Source organism: Simochromis diagramma, unplaced genomic scaffold (genome assembly GCF_900408965.1).
Source record: "Simochromis diagramma unplaced genomic scaffold, fSimDia1.1 OVJJ01000205.1, whole genome shotgun sequence".
Classification (NCBI taxonomy): domain Eukaryota; kingdom Metazoa; phylum Chordata; class Actinopteri; order Cichliformes; family Cichlidae; genus Simochromis; species Simochromis diagramma.
In genome coordinates, this window is record NW_024386782.1 from 16,103,513 (window position 1) to 16,128,017 (window position 24,505).

At 43.3% G+C, this 24,505-nt stretch overlaps 1 protein-coding gene across 1 annotated transcript in view; it reads right to left on the reverse strand.

Annotated features, from left to right (window-relative positions):
* Positions 1-6,988: 6,988 nt before the first annotated feature.
* Positions 6,989-24,505, reverse strand: part of ephb3a (eph receptor B3a) — a 35,244-nt gene continuing 17,727 nt past the window's right edge. The window contains exons 7-15 of the mRNA XM_040022260.1: positions 21,312-21,468; positions 21,017-21,125; positions 20,656-20,708; positions 18,948-19,070; positions 18,023-18,270; positions 13,233-13,448; positions 12,791-12,940; positions 10,130-10,323; positions 6,989-7,165 (exon numbers count right to left, since the gene is read on the reverse strand). Coding sequence (XP_039878194.1) covers positions 7,054-7,165; positions 10,130-10,323; positions 12,791-12,940; positions 13,233-13,448; positions 18,023-18,270; positions 18,948-19,070; positions 20,656-20,708; positions 21,017-21,125; positions 21,312-21,468 — 1,362 coding nt within the window. The 3' untranslated portion in view covers positions 6,989-7,053. The remainder of the gene's footprint in view (positions 7,166-10,129; positions 10,324-12,790; positions 12,941-13,232; positions 13,449-18,022; positions 18,271-18,947; positions 19,071-20,655; positions 20,709-21,016; positions 21,126-21,311; positions 21,469-24,505) is intronic.

Genomic DNA, 24,505 nt, shown 5'->3' on the forward strand with positions numbered 1-24,505 from the left:
GCCTTATTTGTTTATCTTGCCAGATGGAAAAGATACTTGACTTCAACATGTAGCTGCACTTAAAACAGCATGCACTCGTTTTTTACTGTGCATGCAGAATATTGTGTGGCAATTGAAGTATCTAGTTTTCCTGCCAAGCTAGGGTGAATAAAGCATCACACGTAACAGACACAATCAACTTTCTGCTAGAGAGTGAATAAGCGTGAGTCTGAAAATGTTTAATACGGCGCAGCTTTAAACTGCAGCGATTTATCCCCAATCCCTCCTCATCCTTTACATTTCCTCCCCTCCTAAGTCTTCCCTCGCTCCCTTCCTCCTCCTGACCTCGTTCGCCAGCTCTGATTCCCTTCAAACTGTGGCGGCTGTGGCCCAGAGATCAGCAGCCCTGGCAGCAACAGTAGTGGAACGGGGGTGGTGATTGTGGAGGTGGCGAGAGAATGGGAGGGGGGGTTAGCAGCTAGCAGGCACTTTTCTAATGCACATGCATCCTGTCCTTCAAACCCAACAGGGTACTGACACCCGTTAATCAATGGCTGGGGCTTCAGAGGCCATTTAATGGCTCACACTGCAGAGATAGAGCCAGAGACTGGCAGAGGTGGGGAAGCCTTTCTGTGCACAAAATGCACTGTCATGCTAATCACCCGTCCCTGCAACACTGAGGGCTTTTATAGGGAAAGTGCTGGGAGGTAAAGGCGAAATTGGAAAGCATTATTTACTATCCCAGATGTGCATGTGTGTGTACGTGTGAGAGTTTCTGTGTAGCTCTTTTTTAATTAAATGTGAACAAATCATTTGAGGGGAAAATTGAATATTTCTGTAATGAGATATTCTGCAGCTCCCCATATATTTTTCATTAGGTGCGAAGCTGCAGCTCAGATTACAGTTGCATTTAGCGCCAGCTGCTTTGCAGAAATGTTCAGATATAATGGGCTACTTGAAGACCAGGGTGAGGGATTATCTTTAACAAGATTACAATAATCTGGTTACAAGAAATGTTAAACGTAATCCATTAATTTGGATTAAAAGAAGACGAATGTCACATAACTTTATAGCTTTATAATGAGTTTCAGATTTCAGTGTTAAATTGTGGGCAGATTGGGAAATTCTGTTCGTTTTCTAAAGGTTCTTAATGATGAATTAGTGTCTATCAGTACAGAAAATTTCATGCCTAGTAATACTGTTGAAATACGAAATGTGTTGCCGAGGCATTTCTTCATTTTAATCATAAAATATAACTGCAGCTATCAAACAGACCTTTAAGGATTTTTCTTATTTTCTGTCATACACAGTCAAGTGAAAAAGAAAGTTCTTCACAAGACTCTATGAAGTGAAAAACTAACTACACCCGACTGCTTTCATAGGAATTAAGATGGTAAGTAGCAGCCAGGTGCTGCTACTGTGAACACCTCAATAAAAGCAAAAGTTGTGTGGTCTGGAGCATTCAGGTTTGTAAGGTCACAATCTTTGCCGGAGCAGACATCCCAGCAAATTCCCAGCAAAACCCAGAGTAACATCTCAGACTTTCCAGGCCTCAGTTAGCATGTTAAATGTTAAAGTTCATGACAGTACAATTAGAAAAACGCTGAATGTGTACAGCTTGTTTGAAAAGGCTGCCAGGAAAAAACATCTTGTCTCTAAAAGAACATGGCAGCACAGCTTAGGTTTGCAAAGTCACATCTGAAAACGCCCCCACAAGACTTCTGAAAGAATATCTTTTAGACAGAGAAGACCAAAGTGGAGATATGTATAGCACCATAGCACCATTTGTATGTATAGCACCATATTTAGAGAAAGCCAAACACATCATATCAGCACAATGGTCTCATACCAACTATCATGCACGGTGGGGGAGGAGTGATGGAGTTTGTCTTGCAGCCACAGGACATGGGCACCTTGCAGCAATTGCATGCACTCCTCTGTGCTGATGTTTTGCAGACACGTGGCTGCTAACTACATGAGACTAACTTCTGTCACGCAGGCCTTGTGACCAGTCCATGACTATCTGGCAACCACATGTTGCTGGGAAAAAAATATGTATTCTCCAGCTGGGTGGTAAAATCTGTCTTGGGTTTAGTTGCAGCATATTGCTGTGGTCATAGTTTGAATGGTAGTGAGTCTTATCTACAAACATCCGGCTGCTCTTCGAGGTGCAGTGCAACTGTGGAGACCATTTGCCTTCAACACATTTTTAAAACACTTTAAAGACAAACCTCAATTTCTGGTCTGTGTTGGGGTTTTTCAAGCTTTGCTATTGCTCGGCTAGTAGTTAGCAAGCATTTGCAGACAATCATGACAAATTACAGGGATATTACAGGCAGCCATGGCAAACTGCTAGCAACCAAGTCAATAAGCAGGAGGTTTTTAGTGCAGCACCTTTTTTTGCAACCAATTTCACTCACCGACAGTCAGAAACCTCAAGAAACCACCGCCAGGAAGTCGGGAAATACATATTTTTCCCTAGCAACCAGTCCTTGTATTACGTCTAGTATGGGTGATGACTCTTGAGCAACGAGCGCATGACGTAACGTGAGAAACTTCAATACCAAAGTATGTGAGGCCATCTGCTCGACAGATAAAGCTTGACTGCAAGTGGGTCATGCATCAGGACAATAGTCCCAAGCACAGCAGCAAATCTGCAACAGCCCAGTCAAAATCCAGACTTTAACCTGTCTGAAATGCTGCAGTGGGACTTTAAGAGAGCAGTGCATGAATAAATGCAAATTCCAAAGATGTGTGACACTAAGAAAGTAATACAAAAAATAACTTGTTTTATTTGCTTGTTCTTAATTTTTCTCAGGACTGCTTAGAAAACTGCTGCTGTGAAAACTTCCCTTTTCACATGGCTGCTATAATCTTAGAATAGTTGATGTCATGATAAAAATATCCAGAGCTTGACATAATGATCTTAGCATGTGTACAAGTAATCGCTGTGAATGAAAGCTCTAATTGCGCCATCTCAGACATTTTTTTCTACTTTTGGATCTGTATGATGTCAGTAAGAGCACATATCCCTTATATGGTCATATCAGAAGCCCCGCCCACCTCCAGTTCTGTTTTGTTTACTAGGAGCAGTCAATCAGAGGCAAATCTGAAAGTCACCAAGACTCAGTGTGAGATAAGAGATATGAGATTTTGCTCTGTAAATCATGTAAAGCTCTTCATAATAGGCCCCCTTGAATTTTTTATTGCAGATGGTGGTGCACATTAATAATATGGACATGGATTAGTCAAATCTACTACTGCATGATATATATATGTACATACAAACAGGATATAGCTAATCCGTTTAACTATATAATTTGAAAAAATCAAATCAAAGCCAGTTTTAGTATAAAAATATATATATATAACTTTTGGGGAGATGAAAAGTTCTTTTTTTCCTTGACTATCATATATAATTAATGCAGCACATCCCGTGCTTCGTGTCAGTCTTACGCCAACTATCTTATCCTCTTGCACCCATTCCTTCATTTCGCTCCCTTCACACCCTTGACACTCTGCTGTACAGTATCAATTAAAATAGAGCCTGTTTTACATCCAAATGGCTGCTGAAAAGACTTTGATTTCCGTTTGTGCTTGCGGTGCAGAGATGCAGAAATTCCTCCACGCAGAGAGTGTGAAGAAACAGCCAGCAACAACTCGTTAAAAAGCCCGAGATTTCGTCTTCTTTTTTTGTCCTTTGTGTGCGTGTGTGTGTCTCCTCACAGTTTTGGCTTAGTGCTGCATGCGCTTCACCATAAAGAGGGTAGTTTTCCATTGATGAGCCGGCGCAGGCGGCTTCACCAGCAGCAGCAGCAGCAGCAGCAGCAGCAAGCAACAGCAAATCACTGCTCTGTTAAAAGGCCCTGATGCGTAGCAAACACTCCTGCCAAGCCGCCTCGCTCCAAATCTGCCTGCTTGCAGACCCCCTGTAATTGGAGGCATTAAACTTGCTTTGGACAGGATGGCAAATGAGTGCTTTGAGCTTGGAAGAGAACTGACTGGTGCATTCAGAAGGGCTACAGCAGTAGATGCAGCTAAATCTGACAAATCGCTGCCAATCCAGCAGATCTGAGCGTGAGCGACGCGGGTGTGTTTGTAGTGAGCCTGTGTGTTTGTGTGTGTGTTTTTTCATGTCTTCTGTGGGTCCTGTCTTGGCTGGTGTTCTCGTGTGATTATATACATCCAGTATAACGGCCGGGCTGGTGTTAATCTTTCAGTAATCGTTGGGATCGCTGCGGCGACGCAGCGATTTGATGTTGAACCGCAGACGGTCGGGGTTAGTGATGAGCAGCGAGCAGCCTGCGAAATAAAAACCTGCCTGTCATCCTGCCACCGCTTCCTCGGCTCCCCCCCCCCCCCCCCCTCCACGGAGCACGCTCATTAAAATCTCTGTGAGGAAGCGTTTCAGCTGATGGTACAACAAATCCAGATATTTTCCTTTAGGTTTGCTGCTGTCCTGCGTCGTCTATCAGGGCCTCGCAGCAGCTCTGCTGTGATTGGAAGGGACGTGAAAGCTGGTTTATAGTGAGCAGCAGGCTGAAGCGGCCTGCAAAAACTGGAAACGCTTCAAAGGTTTTGATGATAAACAGGATGCAAATTCTCACTTTTGACACCGTGTCAGATCTCAGATGTAGCGGTGAAAACCAAGAGACCGTGATTAAAAGCAAGGCCCCCCCCAAATGCAGCTTCCCCCCGACAGACTTCCTCCTCTGCAGGCCCGTGTGCAGAACACTGCTCCCCAAGGTCGGGCATTTCTATTTCTTTGTTTTCCTTTTTTGATGTATCCATAAAAACCCCACCACAAAGCATCTATCTACCTTATCTACCTGAGAATCTGACACACTTGATAAATGCCACGGGGCTGTGTATTGACTGCTGTGTGCACATCCTGTGGGAGCTGCAGAGATGATTAGAGAACATGTGGAGAACACGGCAGCAGTCTTCCCTTTGGTGGCTGATCATACAGCAGCAGCCTGAGCTGTGAGTCAGAGATGGTTAAGTATGAACCCCCCGACAGTCGAGCTTCCTCTCAGTCAATAAAAACAGTAGGTGACAGCTTCACTCAACCGCGGCAGTACGCAGGGACCCGGTTTGTGTCCTTGCAGACAGATTAAAGCCAAATAACGCTGACATTTGGTGTGAAGCCAGATTAACTTTGCCTCCTTGAAGCCTCTCCAGCAGCAACAGAGACTGCAAAATCCCCAGAATAGTCCTGTGGTCTCGCTAATTGGCGAGCTGTGCGGACGGGGCTTTGATTAATCTTAAATCTTAATGAGTTCATCCAAAGCCGCTGTGATATTCCGACCGAGGAGGTAAAACACGCTCGCTTCTCGCCTAGTTTCATCCCACGGCTGGATGAGAGGAGGCCGGGAACTTCGGCCTAGTGAACCCACGGAGAAATCAAAGAGAATACCAGAGATCCATTTAATAATTTATTTGCATATGATTATCGTAAAAATACTGAAAGAGAAATGCTTATTTTTGTTCTAGTTTTTCTGGCAAATTTTTTTCTTCTTTACAATCTAATACACCTTTACTTGCACAGGAAAAAAAAAAAAAAGTCTGCCCTAACAGACACATTTTCTTTCAGCGTGACATATAGTTTCAGATATTTAATGACCATTTAACTGTAATTTTCCTCTATTTGTCTGCTCCTCGACATTAAACAAACAAGCATATAAACGAGGGTCATAGAGAGGCCAAAGTCAGGTCAGATAGTTGTAAATGCCGAGCAGGTTGGTCTAATACAAATATAGTGTTATATACAGGCAGTCGTTTTAATAGGAAACTGCGCTGAGAGCCGGCGTGCTGGAGAAAACACGTGAGGAGAGATGAACCAGCGAGCGGTCGATTTTACATCCGTGTTTGTAGGTCTGGTCGCTATTAAGGTCACCAAGCTATCATCTGGATAACGACCTTTTAGATTCACACTGACCTGCAACACCAGAGTTTAATGTACAACACAGCATTACCACAGGCGCTTTTAATTTGAGGAAAACAAAATCCCCAAATCCAACAACAACCAAAAACAAAATGAAAAGACAGGCCCTTGAACATGTCTGCTCAGTGGGTTTAAAGGTAATGTACTCTGTGTGAGCAGAACTATTGATTCCTAATTCACCCATTCATGTCTGTCTGCTTTGTTTATGTCAGAAAACAAGTGATTAAAAAAAAAGAAGGTAAGTCCAGGTAGGAATCACCTCTTCGCCAGATAATAAGTTAGCATTCAAAACAATGCGTCCGTGAGTCAAACAAGATTAAGAAAAAACGTGGACGTTAAAGCCCATCCAGCAAGATGCCGACAAAGCAACAGTTAAGGAGGACCGTTATTCATCCTTTTCTCGTGAAGACGTTTCCACTTTGGCATGCACATGACGTGTCCCGCACAGTGTCAGCTACGCCTCCCCTCGGACCGAGAGAGAGACGGTGTGAAGACTCGGATGCTTTGTACAGGTTTTGTAACGTCTCCCGTTACACACGGAAGACGGTTTTTAAGAGGAAGCGGATGAAAAGTGTGTAGTTCTTTTTTCTTGTTTTACAGAAAAAAAATAAGAATAATAAAATTTGCAAAATGAATGAACATATTTGGTTGGGTTTTTTTTCTTTTAAAAAGAAAAGGAATCGCTGATTGGAGAGATGGTCCACAGCTGTCTTTGAGCTGGTTTTAAGCAAACGATTGCTTTATCTTGGCACTGTTGCATCATCTGCGTGAAATTGCCCGCCCTGTCCTCAGTCGGAGGGTGAAGAGAAGGAAAAGACTGATTCCCCAACCAGCAGAAAACACATGCAGACATGCAAACACAACCTGAGAGGGAGCAATAAGAAGTCTGGCTTTATGTCAACAGTCACAAATCCACAAGTGTCAAGTAATGAACACACACACTGGAATGGAGAGTTCTCTTTAAACAGACACTGAGTCTCCAGTGGGAAAGAAATCTCCAGAATGGTCCTCTTTCGCTGTGTCGCCGGAGCTTCCATCCTTTTCATTTACTTCTTCTTTTTTTTTAATTTATTTTACATCAGCTCTTCGTCTCAAGAGTTTTTAGGTAGTTTTTAGCTAGTCCTTCCAGCTCACACCCTGATCGGGAGAGTTTGGCTCATCTGTTGCCGAATGATTTCCTGACTGCTGTCCGGACTCTTCCTGTTGTGTCCCGGCAGCGTTCCTCCCAGCCGCAGCAGGTCCCTGCCAACACAAAGCCACACAGGTCAGCGCCAAGTTCACGGCCACTTTAAACAAAAGGTGCAACTCATTATCGCGCCACTAAGTGCTCTCGCTGAAGGTGGATAAAGGCCTAATCCATCTTGGTGTCCAGCGTAGCTAAATTCTGCAGAGTCTATACACTTAAATCTCCTGGTTATGGACAATGAAAAAATACAGCGCCAGGAGAATGAGCTCAAAATTGCTGATCCGGAGATTCGTCTGCTATAAACAGCATCCAACTCAAATGCCAAGCCTGAATCTATTCATCGCATTTCCAGTTTTAATAAAAGTTCAACACATTTCTCGGCTATCTTGGAAAAAGCCCCGCGAGCCTCCGAGTGTCCTTTGTTCCTCGGCCAGTGTCCTTGTTTTTAAGGCCCTCGTGGCACAAGATACTCCACAGATAGCGCCGCATCTCATATCCTCTCTCTCCCTCCGTTATCTGCCCCGACATCACTGAGCAGCCAATGGCAGGTGAGCAGAAGCGAGCGTTCCGACGGCTCGCGCGCGCACGCGCAAACACGGGAGACGCTCTCTAAATCATGCTCTGACAACATGATCCGTTCCCTCTCCTCCTCTTCCTCCTGCTCCTTCTCCATCTATCTCTAGCTGCTGCATACAGATGAGGCCATAAATTAATCATTGGCATGTCATCGGAACACAACAACAGCACAACATGCATACACACACACACACACACACACACACCCATTGCCTTCCTATTTGCTCATCACAGCATTGGGTGCACCCTCCCCTGATGCATTAAAAAGCTCATTAGCAACCTAATTAAACACATTCCTCTCTTTTAGCTTCTCCTCAATCTCCCTTATTACTCACACTTCATCACCTCCTGCTTTTCCACATCAGCAGCTCTGGCTGCTGTCTGTCCTATCACCTACATTCCAGCATCCAGCCAAGTATAGGGGGAATTAAACTGAGGTCAGCCATTACATTTCCACACACAATTAGCTTCGCCGAGCCCAAATCCTGGCATAAGAATCGCCCTTGGGGCTCAGTGTTAGAGTGAAACTGTGAGCCAAGAAGCTGGCATCAGACCCGGATCCTCTGCGTACAATTTCTGCCTCATGTGACTCTGAAACAGGGTGCCATCGCCGACGTCAGAGGCAGGGGCTCGAGGACGTGTGCTCGTTTCGTTATGCATCGGTTAAGATGTAGGGATCTGGTACGTCTTAAAAGAAGTACTAATCATTAAAATTCAACAGTGAGAACAAGCTCGAAATCGAAGACGGGCGCCTACGAGTAAGCGAAATCTTTACACGTCCACGGGAAATGTCAGAGTCCGCTGTTTGCTCGCAAAGGCCTTCAGCTCAAAGAGGCATCCTCCCAAGTCCCCCAAAAGCATAAAACAAAACCGAAGCCAACAAGCATGAACCCTGTTGTGCCTTTCCTTAGGCCAGCCATAATTTTCTTTACTGTGACATCTCATTCCCACAACCCAGAGGCGCGGCGCTGCTCGTCCCTGCACCAGTCTTCATCCTGCACTTCACAGCCGTCATATGCAATACAGAGGACAATTTCGCACAAGGTGAAAGAGAAGGAATTGCATCACTGCTTCCTTGTGTTTGCACTATTTCTGCTCTTATTGCAGAAAGACCTCAAAAGCATTTTATGCCTCAGTTATACATCAGGTGCCAAGTCTGCCACAACACAGCTGGTATTATTTCTAATTAGAGTCCATGCTTCTGCATTTACTGTAAACTCTGGCTGCTGCTGTGACCCGGGAATCCTCAAAACGGACACGAGCTGGATTCTAAATTTGCAGCCCCAAACACTCGTTTAGAACTTCCTGTGCATGGAAACCCACTGATATTTTATTTATTTTTTCTGTAGCAGCTACCAAGAAAAGTAAATTCAGCGAGTTTCTCTGAAGAGTTGCTAAATCTCGCGGCAAACTTGCCAAGGTGGTGACAGTGAAGCGCTTTGCTCTTTCCATAAAGGACTGAGACGCAACACTTTTCTAAAAGCAACACTCTCCATCCACTTTGCAACTTCTCTTCATCTACTTTAACATTAACTTCAACTTCAACATTGATCTTTAGCTAGAAAAAGAGAAAACTGTCTCAAAGTGCTTGCTGGGTGGTGGGAAAGTGTCTGAAACCTCCAGCCTTCCAACAAGGTAATCAAAGTCTGTGATTCTAACAGATCTATACCATCTCTGGATGGAAGAGAAAATTTAACCGAACTTACTTGTCTTCCTATAACCGACAGAAAAACCATACTGAAATCAGCCCGACTCTGACATGTCACATGGACATCTACTTTAAATTTATCCTGCATATACAGTTAGATTTGAAGAGCAAACTTTCAGATTTAATTCAAGAGGTTTTTACTAAATATTTGAATGAACTGTTCAGGAATTGCAGCCATTTTTATACATAGCCCCACATTTTTAATTGGACGTTTGACTGGCAATCAGTTTTAATAGGCGGGTGAGACCGGTTCCCTCCTTGTTATTTCACGGTAAATGAAGAAAACATAATAAACAAAGTTCATTAAGAGGGAAGAGAGGGAAGCCATCAGTTCACTGAAAAACAATCTGGTACTTTCTTAAAAAGAAAAGAAGAGACTGGTCAGCTCAGCAAGACCAAAAGTGAACTAAAGTGGATGATCGCAGAGTTATTTACATGGTTAACAGAAACATCTTCAAAACATCTAAACAAATCAAAAAGAAAAAAGGGAAAAAAAAACAACAACCTTGAACTAGTTTTTTCAATCACTATAGAGGATTCACAAAGTGCAAACCACTGGTTACACACAAGAAACAAGAAGGCCAGATTAAACTTTGTAAGGGAAAAATCTAAAACAACCTGCACAGTTCTGAAAAAAAAATCTTTGGACAAATCAAACCAAGATGAATTGACTGTTTGCCTTAATATGCAGCTTAATATGCACTGCAACAAATCACGGACCTAACTGTAGACTCACCCTGAGTAGGTGCTGGTCACCACCTTGAGGCTTGCGGCGTTGCGAAGCAGCTTGTCCAAAGTGCTGACGATTCGGGAGAATTTGGGCCTCAGGTTTCTCTCCTTCATCCAGCACTCCAACATCAGCTGGTGCAGCACCATGGGACAGTCCATGGGTGGGGGCAGCCGGTAGTCCTGCTCTACTGCTGTCATCACCTGAAGGCAAAGGAAGTCAATCTTAACAACTGGCTTGTCCACACAGGGAGTGTTTCACTTGTTGTGCATCACTTTGAAGCTGACAGTTTACTCCTGACTGATGAATGGTAATCCTCTCATTTATTTACAATATCCAGTATGCTGCACTCTCATTGGTAGTCGCTTCAATCACTCAGCTCTAAGTTGAGAAAAGTTTATACTGGAATTGTCTGTCTAAGTCTGGCACTTAAATAATTTTAACCGTGCACGTAACTTAACGGTCACAAAAATTTGTATCTGTAAGGTAATTTTGTTTGAGTCTCCACTAAATACTGAATGACGCTAAAAGCAATAATATAAAAGCAATAATATAGTATATTTGATGTCAACACTGACAAGGGTTTTATTACAAGTGTAAGATGGTGTAAAAAACTAAGGCGTAAACATGTTTCATCCTCAGTGCTTGCCAAGCTGTCTCCAAGGTAGGAGAAATGTGACCATCAACCAGTTTTCAGCCAGTGGGAGGGTACACCGACATCGCTAAAGTTAGCTACCGGTAGCTAGTTAGTGCCAACGCTAGCTAGCAAGCTAGCTAACATTGGTTTGTTTTTGTTTTTGTCAGGTATTAATATTATACTTGTGGCATGATTTGATGTTTGTGGATGCTGAAGTATCTTGATGAAGTCTTTGATGTAAAAAAGGGTCGGAGGCTTGACGAGTTGTAAAGTTCTGCAAAGTGAAGCAGCTAATGTTGATAATGGTCATTAGCTGCAATCGCCATTTTCAACAAGCGCATTACTAGCCGTCTTTGGATTTGAAACAACACTACCCTGTTCATGTACTATGCAAAAAGTATTTTGTACTATGCAGAAGTGTACTACAAGAGATAACTGAAAGAATACACCATAATAATGTTTAAAATGTTTAGGCTGTTAGCATTTTAAGAGGAGAATACCATTTGTTTTGCAAGTTTTTGATCATTTGCTAAAGAAATCTGAAACTTGTTTCAGCTATTACTCTTCATCCTTTGTATACTTGTAAGAAATTTTAATGGAAACCTATCTTAGAGTTTTCAGAAATTATTGCATTAAGGGATAAAGTTGAGGGGTCTCTGAAATCATTAAATTTCCTTTGAAGACAAAGAACACCGATATATTTGGACACATTTTATGGCAAGCTTTCTGATAATTGTAAACCTGTCTCACTCTGGTCCATAATCATTTCCGCCACAAACACATTCAAATGAAGATTACATTTGAAATTTGCTATGCTAAATAAATATCAACCCAGAAGACTGTGCATAAGGATTTAGGCAAATTTCATGTGGCGCCTCTACAGAGTGTTACCATTTGGCTCTGAATCATTCGTATTATGCTCATTCTGTTTGGCCTTTGTTGTTGTGGTGTGAGAATAATCGGCAGTTCCTGTATTATCTCCTGCATTAAACAGTTCCTCAGCTCGTGCTGTCACACATTCCAATCTTTCTTTCAGCGTCTTAACAAAACTAAAACAATATTCTCAAATTTGTCACTTCAGAACTGGCATGATTGATGGGAGAAACAATAAACTGGAGGAAGAACACGTCGGCTCACGGATGCGAGTTCGCCTAGCAACTGCATTTGCCTCCGTAAGCTGCGTATGGGTTTTAACTCCCCACAACAATAAAAAAATGCCATTTGGGAACAATAAAACATTTCTGCAGCGCTTCTCGTCTCCCGCCGCTTGTTCTTTGATTTTTATGTCGTGCTTCTAGTCTGCGAGTACTTCTGTTTATATCTCGTATTTGTTGACTCTGTTGCTTATTGAGCGATGACTGTGGCACAAAGGCTATTGGGAACAATAGTGGGCTTCTACTTTGATGCTTTCATTACTGCATGTGGGTTCTGTTGTGAAAGTTATACATACATTACTGCCATTTTTCATTTCTGATCCTTTTTTTTCTCCTTTGCTTTATTGGTATCAGCGTTATAAGTCGCTTTTTTGAAGCTCAGTACAGAGCAGATATTCCTCAGAGAGTGAAGTGGAGGTGTACACATTGCTTCAGTACTTTGTTCAGGGAGGAGGAACCAAGAGATTTATTTTTTCTTTCCTTCGAGCTCACTGCTGCAGTCACAATGTCTGTGCAGTGCAGATAGCCTACAGGTACCAACGCACGTAAAGAAGAAGGAGAGAAAAAGCCAATCCTGAGTATGCCTTTGTGAGTGTGAGGAGGGAGGCTTTGCAGTATGGATTTGTAGGGGGGTGGGCAGGCCAGGGCCGTAAATAAGGTGGTAAAAACTAGAACATAGGCACGCAGCTGCAACCAGCATCTGCAGTGAGGAGATAAAGACAGCAGAACAGGCCCAAGTCCAACATGTCACGCTGGAAATCAAAGCCACAGCAGCCTGGAGAAACTCTCAGCCGGCCCTAAACTTAGACATGAAACTCCTTCCATGAGCTTTCAGGCTATAGATATACGTTTTCTCGTGAGACTCTTGTGCTGACTTACATCCTGGTTGCTCATGTCCCAGTATGGCCGCTCTCCATAGGAGACCACCTCCCACATGACGATGCCGTAGCTCCATACGTCACTGGCAGAGGTGAACTTCCTGAAGGCAATGGCCTCTGGTGCTGTCCACCGAATGGGAATCTTACCGCCCTGCACACACAGACAGAGGGGGATGGTATCAGCACTCTGAAAGATACTCCAATCCTATAAGCGCAGGCACAAGCAGCAGCACACAAATGCAAAAAAAAAAAAAACCAGCAAATGCAAATTTCACAGATGGTGTCGCGCGCCAACGTAAATATTGGCACACGTGAACAGTCACACATGCATTTATGTGTACATGTGAAACAAGTGAGGGGGGATCGAATTAAGACGCCCAATTAAACAAGCACAGTGTACACAAACGCACAGCTGCACACACATTCACGCGTATTTCACCAACCAGAGAGCTTGTGTAAGTGGGGTCAGCGGAGGTGTCGTCCAGAAAGCGCGACAGGCCAAAGTCGGAGACCTTGCAGACCAAGTTGCTGTTGACCAGGATATTTCGGGCGGCGAGGTCTCGGTGAACATAGTTCATGTCTGACAGGTACTTCATGCCTGCAGCGATGCCGCGCAGCATCCCGACCAGCTGTGTCATTGTGAAGCGCCCGTCGTTCAGCTGCAAGCAAGGAAAAAAAAACACACATGCACACAGTCAGAGATAGAGCGGGAGAAGCGGGGAGGGTGCAGCAGAGGAGGCGGTTAATGAACAGGGAGTGGAAAATGAGAAAGAGAAAAGATGTGTTGAAACAGATGATAGGGGCGAGTACGGGAGATAAGAGGAGAACCAGAGGCAGGAGATCAGTCACCGAGGCCACGTAAACATGACATCTGTCATAGTGCTTCATGGCTCCCGCTGACAGTCACTGACAGCTGACCTTTTCATGCATGCTGTCCAATTAGCTGATTAATTAGAGTCTTTACTGTCATACTAAAGCTGGTATGGCTCGCCATTGACTCAACAAAACAATATAATAATGGGAGCCAAAACACTGCAATCAAAACCAGACCACTGCAGGTATTTTCCCCTCATTCACTGACTGACAAACTAGTAGCAGTTAAAGGCTGAACATGGCTTTGCTTTTCCTTCTTCCTGTTGACATGAGAATAAAATCAGCCCGTCAACAAAATCACTATGTCATGTTGCTCAAAGATCATTTGTAAAAAGGGCAAAGTCCTCGAGAAGCAGAGATTTGCCCTCTCGTGCAACATTTGAGAAGCATGAAAGTAATCTTAGATGAGGGCTTTCAGGGTTTAATTTACAATTCTCCGCATTTGTGACGCGTGTCACATACTCGAGATCGCAATAAATCAGCGCTCCTGACTCGCGAAGGCGCGTGTACCCTGATGTGTGGGAGCTGAACTAAAACTAATCAATTAACCAGTTAAAAAATGATCTGAAATTTCTGCAAAATTGAACGAAGCTACGGTGGGAGGTTTTCTCTCATGACCTGAATATCTAATCCGAGCGAAGGGAGTCACAGGGGTGGGGAAAATAAGAATTTTTTTCCCGACATAATCAATTCCTTCTTTGGCTCCGCGATGAGAAAGCAAAGAACACAGGACGTGCCATCGCAAACCCATAAACATCCTGCCTTGTAGTCTGCACACTCCAATGAAATCTGACAGGCAAACAAGCCGGGATGGATGGATGTGTAAACAGCCGTGATTCATAGCAGGCCTTCAAAGCCACGGTGGCATGAGTGCATGTGTGTTATTTCTATGTTTCTATAAAGTTTTCTACATGTGCATATGTCCACATGTCCGGGGGGGAGTCTGAAGCTCCACTGCGGGTGACACGCTTGGACAGTTTGTGCATGTGTGCGTGCACGTGTGTGTGTGTGCATTAACTCAATAGTTTCCTTGTTAGAGCAGGACTCTGAGTTCCTCTGAGTCACAGGCAGTGTGACACTGGCGGGAGAGCGGGGGTGAGGAGAGCACAGAGCAGCACTTTTTCTGTTATCTGTAGGACAGCTGGCTGAGAGGAGTGGGTGAGAAGGAGGGAAAAAAAAGCTCAGGCTGCACTATCAGATGTGGAGCTGCAAATAATGAGTGTTGGCGTTATCAGTTCATTATTTATAAATTGAAAATTAACTTGAAAATTGTGAAAGTGTCCAAAAATGCTTAGAAAGGAGACGGCGAGTTGACTTGATGATTGACAAACGAATAAAAATGACGAAATACAATAAAAACATATATCCTAAAACCCAAAGATTTTATACATAAAAACATCTGAAATCGTCCGCAGTAATGATACAGATGATTACTTGGTAACTAAGATTAGAACCAACAAATGTTATTTTAACTGAGCAACTGAGAGAAAGAAAAGAAATCAGAGCCTTTGATTCTGAAAAAAAGACTGTAAAGAACAGGTTTAGAAGATCTCCAAAAAATTGATTCTGTTCATCTGGACGTAGCATTTTGTGGGAGAAACGTTTCGTCACCCATCCGAGTGACTTCTTCAGTCTCAGCTGACTGCAGGTTTCCCCAATCTTATAAACAGCCCGCTGAGGAACAATGGGCTGGGAGGTCAGTTCCTTAATTCCCCAACTCTCTGTGAATGGTACTCATGGCCACTGATCAGTGGTTGTTGATCAATGGTCATGAGAATTTGCATAATTAAGATCAAGGAACTGACCTCCCAGCCCATTGTTCCTTCAGTGGGCTGGTTTCAGTCATTATGCAAATGTACTGTTTATAAGATTGGGGAAACCTGCAGTCAGCTGAGACTGAAGAAGTCACTCGGATGAGTGACGAAACGTTTCTCCCACAAAACGCTACGTCCAGATGAACAGAATCAACTTTTTGGAGATTTACTTTCCTGGATGATTGAGAATGCATCAAGAGGTTTAGAAGATATTTGTCACTATTTTCAGGTTCATGTACTTAAAAAGTGCTGCTGCACAAAGTAAATCTAAAGTATTTTAATGATTTGCCTAAATTATTGACTCATTAATGTGCACATCGGTTTAATGTGGCAGCTGGACAGGAGTTTAATCACCGATACCCTGCTGAAATGCTTTATATATAATAACACAGCATCATATATTAGTAGATTTACAATCTAAAATCAGCATATTTATATCATATCAGTGTTATCAGTCCGATCTAGATGTTGGGTAATGCAAGCTTAACAGCACTCTGGTCTGATAGCATTCCTGGTGTCACAATCATATTGGAGTGTGGCTGTCACCGCCCAATGCCCCCTTCCCTGTATCGAAATGTAAACCAGCTAGCCCCCGCTCGCTAATTTCTGGCACTGCCGAGGTTAGCTGAGCTCAGTAACCCACAGAACCGTTAAAGTGTCACCAAACATATTAAGTTCAGATGAATAAGTCGGTCTCTACCGACTGGTTGGAGAAAAGCGTGGAAATCAACTAGAGCCAGCCGTTCACCGCCAATACGACGGTAAACTCGCCCCTCATGTCAGCGGTTTCTGTAAAGCTACTTATTCAGACAACATTTATAAATGTTATTAATTAGTTACACAGCGACTAAACGTAAAAAAGGAACAAAAAAAAAGGGCATACAGATTTTGAGTGATTAAATTTCAGAAGCTACGACTGATGAATATTTATCATTTATTCCATCTCGACAAATAATTATCAAAACTGATTAATTCCCCGCTGATCGAGAAAAGGAAGTGAGGGCTCTCGTGTGGAGCTGCAGCTATTATTCTTATTGCTGATAAATCAGCTGGTTTTCAGGTAATTAATGAATCCTTGTAAACTCCGATAGGTCTTTCACAGAGTCAGAGAGGACCACGTCAAACCGCTTCTTTTTAAAACAAATATATTAGCACTCTAAAGTCCAAAAGGCTTTGAATTGAGAACGATTTTTAAAAAGAGATCAAATTGTGCTTGACAATTAACATCCTGAAAACTGAAAAAAGTGAAATTTTTGATTATTTTATTTTGTTTGAAATGCAAAATATTAACATGTACATAAGTATTAAAAGTACTGCATTGATAAGTATTGAGAAGTTTGAAATTCTTCTTAGATCTGGCCACTTGACCAGTCCGAGCGATTGGGGTAGAAGGACCTTTTCTGCAGCACTCCACCAATCAGGCCTGTTTGGTAGAGTGGCGAGACTGAAGGTTACCCGAAGGGCTTTAAGACCATGAGAATCAAAATACTCTGATCTGATGAATCAAACATCGAACCCCTGGCCTGAATGCCAAGCATCACATCTGGAGGAAACTAAGCATCACCTGGCTAATACCATCCCTACAGTGAAGCATGGTGGCGTGCTGTAGGGATGGTTTTCAGAAGCAGGAAGTGGCAAACTAGTTAGGATCAAGGGTAAGATGAATGCAGAGATATGCAGCCTAGATGATAACCTGCTCCAGAGCGCTCTGGATCTTAGACTGGAGCAAAGGCTCATGTTCCAACACAACAACAACCCTGAGCACACAGCCAAGAGTGGCCTTGAGCAGCTTCAACAAAGTACTGAGCAATACTTTTTTAAACTGTGTGACGAATTCTCTTTAAGAGAGAACCGACATCACACCAGGCATCAAACCCACCGAAACCAGCTCGACAAGCTGGTCAGTGTCGCCTTTCTTCAATATCATTAACAATATCCCCCGAAAACTGCTATTAATACCAGCATCAGAGCATTTATTCATCACAAGCATGAAGAATCGTCATTTAGTCAAAAAGCTGCAGTAGTCTTCTTCACAGTACAGCCACGCAAGAAAACACATTTTATTGGATGTAAATGACATGTAATAGTCCCCACGCAGCTGGAAATGTACCTTGTGACACCTCATTTCTCATCCCGCCTTTGTTCAGCGTTTTGTGTAGGTGGTCTGAACCAAAAACTCTGATCACTAATGTATTCTGCGGTGGTACAAAGACTCTCTAATACACTGAAGCAAACCTATCCAAAGGTCTGCGTGTGTGACAGTTTTCCACCAGGAGTTTGTGCACGGGAAAAGCCTGTCAGCATCACTCAGTCACGTCAAGCAGAGACACTATGCTTGTCTCCAGGCGTTATATTGCGCATTTAATCTCTATCACTCAGCAAGTAAAGAGCCTCGGGGTGTTTTACAGAGAGTAAAACATTCTGATAACCCAGAGGTATCGTGAATGACTGTGTGTGTGTGTGTTCCTCTCAGCTTTGATGCAAACAGAAAGCAATCTTTTTTCTGTCAGAGGTGTTGGGCGGCGCACGCCTCCCGCCAAGCTTACCCTGAGGAAGGAATCGAGCGCTCCGTTCTCCATGAATTCGGTGATGATGAGGACGGGGCAGCTTCGCGTCAGGACGCCCTCCAGACGGATCACGTTGGGGTGGTCGAACTGACCCATGATGGAGGCCTCGGCGAGGAAGTCCCGCCTCTGACGCTCGGTGTAGCCGGCTTTCAGCGTCTTGATCGCCACCACCATCTCCCTGCGCCCGGCCTGCTTGAGACGCCCGCGGCACACCTCGCCAAATTCACCTGGAGCGAGGAGAACGAGGTGGCGAGAGGAGGGGTGGGGGGTGATGGAGGTGGGCAGGGGTTGAGTGAGCAGAGGGATGAACGGGGAGGAGGGGTGGCGGGAAAGAGAGCGTCAGGGAGAGTGCGGGGAGAGGAAGCGTTACTGGTCGGACTCGGGAGTGAGTTGAGGGTCGACTTCGACTGTGGGAGAGAATTAGAAAAGAGAAGACGGGGGTCGCTAGTGGGGTCAGGGGTCGAAGATGTTGGGGAGAGAGGGAGTGACTGGTATAGATCGAGTGTGCAACCTGGGAGGGGTGCAGGGAGACAGAGGGTGGGCGAGGTACTTGAGGGTTTTGCATTTGGTGCCTGAGTACGAATGTTTACAAGGGAAGGAAAGACAGAGAAGACAGGAAGGTTGAACGAGCGGGAGCAGACTGTCATTTGAGGTGAAGTTAGGACACAACATGCTGCTGGAAAGACAAGAAAGAAAGAAATAAAGGAAGGAGGGGCGGAGAGCTACAGAGAAGTCCTTCCCACCCACAGCTCTCATGTGCACTCTGAATCCTAACCTTGCTCTCCCACAGAGGACTCTCTAACAGAGCAGAGCCCGGCCTTGATGGCATACTCTTGCTCAAATAAATGTTTAATAAAGGTAAATTATTCTGTCCACTTGGACGAAAAACATCAGGGTTCTTTACCTGCGCCGATGACTTCTTCTATTTTTACACAGGAGATGTCTATTTCTTTGGCAAACTCGTGGACTGCGTCATTGGGGTCCTCGTAGGTGAAAGGGTCGATGTACACTTTGACCCCCGGAGAAACTAAAAAATAGAGAAAAATGGAAAAAATCTGCATCTTTAATGTCGTTCATATGAGTTCATCTGTTAAAAGCAAAGCTTTGAATACGGCAACGGCTGAATAATATGAGTGAAATCAATGCTGCAGTATAAATAAGACATGTTCCTAGCTATGCTGTGTTTGATCCACGGATAGCAAAGCCAGACGATGAATCCACACTGATTCATCTCAACAACTTTGTGGCGAACTGCTATGAGATTCAGCAGAGACATTCATGTAATGAAAAGGATAAATCCTAATCCTAAAGATCGGTATGACTTTTCTTCTGATGCACGAGTGGACATTTTTTACAGAGAGGCCACATATTTAATAAGTGAATCGAAATATGGCTGCAGTGAGAAGATTTCTAACATACAAAAACAGAACATAAGATATAAAACACGGAAAAATCCACTTAATTCCTACATGAACATTTACACTGATGTAGGAAATCCTAGGCATCTGCCCACATGTGAGTTAATCCCAGGATCAGGTCAAAATTTAAGGCCTAATCGTGTAATTTCCTTCTCGACACATACAAGGTTTTAATAATCACACCACATGTTATTTTCAGAGACCTTATAGTGCCATCCTGAGAGCACTTCTCTCTCAGACTGAAGGTTTGCTTGTGGTTCCTACGGTATTTAAAAGAAGACTGGGAGGCAGAGCCACCGCCACCGCATCCACCACTCAGCATTTAATAATTAGCTGTTATTCATCTCTGGCTCTCTTCCACAGCGTGTCTTTTATCCGGTTTTCCTCCACTCATTCCCAACTGGTCATGGCAGATGTATGCCGGACATTTTCTTCCTTTTAAAAGGGAGTTTTCCCTTCCCGCAGTTGCCAAGTGCTGGCTCATAGGGCATCGTATGATTTGGGAGGTCTTTAATTTATAACACCTTGAGGCGACTGCTGTTGTGATTTGGTAAAATTGAATCACTGAGTTTAGTTTATAATAACTGCAAGTGACACTATTGTGCTCAGACAGAGACTCACAGCACAGCAGTAGATTCTTAGTCCTGTTCTCCTACTGATAGCGCTTTGATTAAGATCTGTGCAGCGAGGCTGATGTTTTGCATTAGAATCTATCGAACCTATCAAAACAAAATATAGTTAACAAGCAATTCATTTTGCTTCATTTTTGGCCTTCAAATGACAGCATCCCGTCCACAGGCAGACAGAAAAGTGGAGAACTTGAATCACATTGGGGAGCTTGCAATTCATGCCATGTGTGTCTCAGGGGGAAAAAATAGAAACCAAACAAATGACTTTCCGCAGACTGAAATTTCATCAAGCAAAGACCTCGGAAAAATGTTGCATTAACAAATATTTTACATTTCAGTGTGCGGGCAGCCCCTCCTCGTCCAGTGTGGAATTATTTCCCGCTGCGCACGTATCTACTTCAACTCAGATGATCTGTGTGCTCGGACCTCCTCCGAGACAACAGGGAAATGTTTTCCTGCCTCAAACAGGTGATTGGATAATTGATTGAATCAGTGGGCTAACTGTGCTGGCATGAGCAAAAGTAGCACAGAGGAGACGGTTTCCAAGCTCAGCACATAAACTTACTGTATTGCTGCAGTTTCTCAGTGTACTCCAGCTCTGACCCGCTGCGCTGCTTCCTGTAAACAAGAAGCACATGAGAAAAGTCACATTGACATAATCAGCCCTGGCCAGCTTTCCAGGTACAGTGAATCAAGCTAACGTCTAACTGCGCTATCAGATAATCACAGGCTGAGGACGAAACTCCTGGCAGCACATCTGCTTTTTCCTTTCTTTGTTTCCCCTCTTTTGGAGCTGATTTGTAGCGGCTAACAGTTTACATCCTCTGAGAGCATGTTAAAATTTAATGAGCATCTTTGTTCAAAGTCTAACGGACAAAGTGAAAACATGTAGTTCAGCCTGTCGGTAATGAAAATCAAACACTTACTTAAGGCAGACAACAGCGATAACCACCAAGGCAACAATGACCACCAGACCTGCGGACGCCGAGCCGATGATGAGAGGCAGCTGGTCCTGCACGGACTTCTGAGGGTCACCTGGGCCACGGAGACACACAAATGAATGCATAACAGCAGAGAGATTAAAGGGTGGCTCGCGCTGCATGCATAATGGCTACCAATTAGGGCAGCCATAAAAACTATCAAGTCTGAACCCTCATTAAGAGAACTGCTGCAGCAGATCATCAGGAACAGACGGTAAAGTGGGAGAGAACGAGTCCGTACTGTGGAGGCTGGTGCTGAAGTCCATGGGGTTGCTGTAGCGTCCATACCCAGCAACGGTGCGTGCTCTGACCTGCACCACGTAGGGCGTGGCAGCCCGCAGCCCCTCCACCTTGGCTGAGCTGTGCTGGGAAGTTACAGTGTGTGACATTGCCTGGCCCTGAAGGAAAAACATAAATATTAAATATTAGAGCAGCAGGGTTATGTGTCTCCATCCTTCTATCCTCGCTTAGCTTCACAAACTAATATCATACTTTGAAAAAATGGCGTGTCATAATCTTCTTCTTAGGGATTAAAGGATGAATTCATTATTCGTGGATGTGCCAGTCCTTCTTTTTATTCTAACAGACTAACAAGTTTTGCTCTTGCTGCTTTCTTTAGTCTATTACAGGGGTGGCAAACATACGGCACGGGGGCCAAAATTGGCCTGGCGAAGACTCCGATCCGGTCCGCTGGAGAATGTGAAGGAGGACATACACACTGTGGACTTTTAACTCATACATTTCATGGCTTGTAAAATGAGTTTGACATCCCTGGTCTGACCAGCTGGTTTTTTATTACTAATAAATGAGCCATTGCTAGCTGAAGATTGGCAATTTTCTTCTAGCTTTAGTGTTATAGACCCGTTTTACAGTTTGTAAACAGTGATTACGTAGGCAGTAAAAGAGTCTGTAGTTCTTTTTAGTATATAACATTATCCTGGAAGTGTCACTTGTGACCGCAGTACTTGGTGTTTAACAAAAATTGCTGTTATGTTTTAAATTCAGACAATAAGTGTTCTTTAAAACAAATACAGCTGAAGATGAACTCATAAAGAAAGAATCAAACCTGTGCTGATATTCAGTGTAGCAGGAGTAAGTCTTAAAATTTTAAAATGACTTAGCATTTTCCTCCCCTGGCTCCTTTATCTGAAAGTCAGCAGATTTTTTTTTTTTATTGGGCTTTTTCTGTGAGACGACTGAAATACGGTCTGCAGTTAATGCAAGCTTTAGTGGTAGTCACGTTTTGTACTACAACATAGAAAAATCCAAGTTAATACCCCTCTTGTGTATTCTGAAACTGTAACCAACCCAAGCCAACACAGAGGAGCCAAAAAACTACAGCTTCTTTAATGGCCACTTGAGGCTTGCTCTAAAAGTGACTCAATCTCCATAGACACCCATGTTAAAATGTCCAACTTTACAGCATTAAAAACACATGTTTACAGCCTGGCATTAAACAAAAAACAGTTTGGGCCTCTGTGGATAGTTTCCCTCTTTGTTATAACTGTATCCACCGAATACTGGAGTTGCATTATTACAGTTTATAGAAGCAGCTGCTGAACAAGCTTGTTAGTGTTTGCACTGTTAGCACTGTTAGAACTATGGCATCTAAATATTGAGATTTTGGAGACACATGACCTCTAACTACTTGACTAACCTGACTGTCATTTGGACAATGCAGGGTCAAGCGAACAAGTCCCAGTCACGCAGGCCTACAGGCTGGTCAATGACAAACACTTGTGTATGACTGGGTGGAAAAAGCCTCCTTGCGATTTCTTTGGTCACTACTATGTTGCTGCAGTCGTAGTTAGAAATTGAAGCGACAGACATGTGTACAAACACTGTCCAACAAGAGCAACACAACACGTAGACAGCAAAAAATGCAAATTGCAGGCTGCACTGATGAAGCTTTTACCTAAAAAGTGAAAAATGTTTTGCGATTTGCATCGTGATTTTTCTTGTTTTACTGCTGCTGTTAATGATTAAAGCAATTGCTAGAAGATTTTTTGTGAAGTATCTTCTTTTCAATCGATTTCAACCTTCAGGACAGGGGCGCCACCAAGGGTGGTTTCAGGGGGGGCACTGGTCATCCCCCCACAATTCTCCTGTCTGTCCAGGAAGGCTCTGGCATATTTTTCCATATATTTTTTTGGTTGTTGTATCACATCCAGGGTTTGGGTGTGACGCATTGGAAAGTAATACTTTAAGCTTGATTTAGACTTCTGTGGGAAATCTTCATCCTATCTTACAACATGACTGGAAGTCCCTCTTAACACTTAACCTTCCACATATCTTTTCTCCCAAGAAATTTAACTACATGCCAGGTCAAAGCTGCCTGGAAAGACTATGTTTCAGTAAGAAATCTACGTCAGTTACTGTTCAAAGAAGAGGTAACTAGCGGTTTACAGCTTTTGAGGACTGAACATATGGGCATTAATTTTTTAATTAAATTTTTTATTGCATGAAGCGACAACATCGTGATGGTGAAATGCAAACTGTAACCCAGACAGCAACAAACGCTAACACAACATCGACTCCTTGGAAGTGTGTGCACAGAGAGTAAGCTAACACAAAGCTAGCCAAGAACCCATAATGATGTCAAAGCTGAGTAAGTGCTGATCACAGCCCAGCAGCCAGACCCTGAACTTCAACAGGTAACAAAGGCGGTGATGAGCAGTCGGGTTTCCAGCACTCTAGCCTTGATATCTCCTTATAGATAATTCTAAAGTAGCAATTGTGGAGATCCCTTTAAAGTCTCTTAGGGTTAGGTTTCAACTTTGCTTTGTGGTGTTAGTTTCTTGTTCATGCATAAAAACTAATAGAAAGTTAATGTCTCTTCATTAGGATGGGGATTTGTGTTGCTGTGTGGAGGTGTAGCCTCGGGTTTTTAATGTGGTAATTATGTGATAATGCATTTTAGGTTATTACATGGATTAATGTAGCAGGTTTAAGTAGTGTAACAAATTACTTTCTCCAACAAGTAATTAGATAGCACAAAGCATTACTTTTAAGAAATGTAATGAGTCATGAGTAATACACTACTACCCCAACAACGGAATACATGTACCGGCATAAAGCATTTAAAATACAAAATATGAGTAACTGTATTCCGTTACAGTTACCGTTTAAAAAGGTGGTATTCAGAATACAGTTACTTTGTTGAAGTAAATGGATTAAATTGCGGTCTTTTCTTGTTTCATATGTTAGGCTGTCCCCTCTCTATTTTTGTCCCCTCTCTCTATTTCTGGTCATTTCACACCAGTGAAAACCCAAACAAAACACGCAGAGGCTCTAATGCCTGGGTCTCAATCTCGCAGCACATGTCACCTCTACTTGCAGCCCGCATAATGATGTTAAAAGAAATATTTTTAAAAATTATTGTTCAAAAAATTATTTAACATGAAGGCAATAGGCAGAGTGTTACAGGCATAGCCC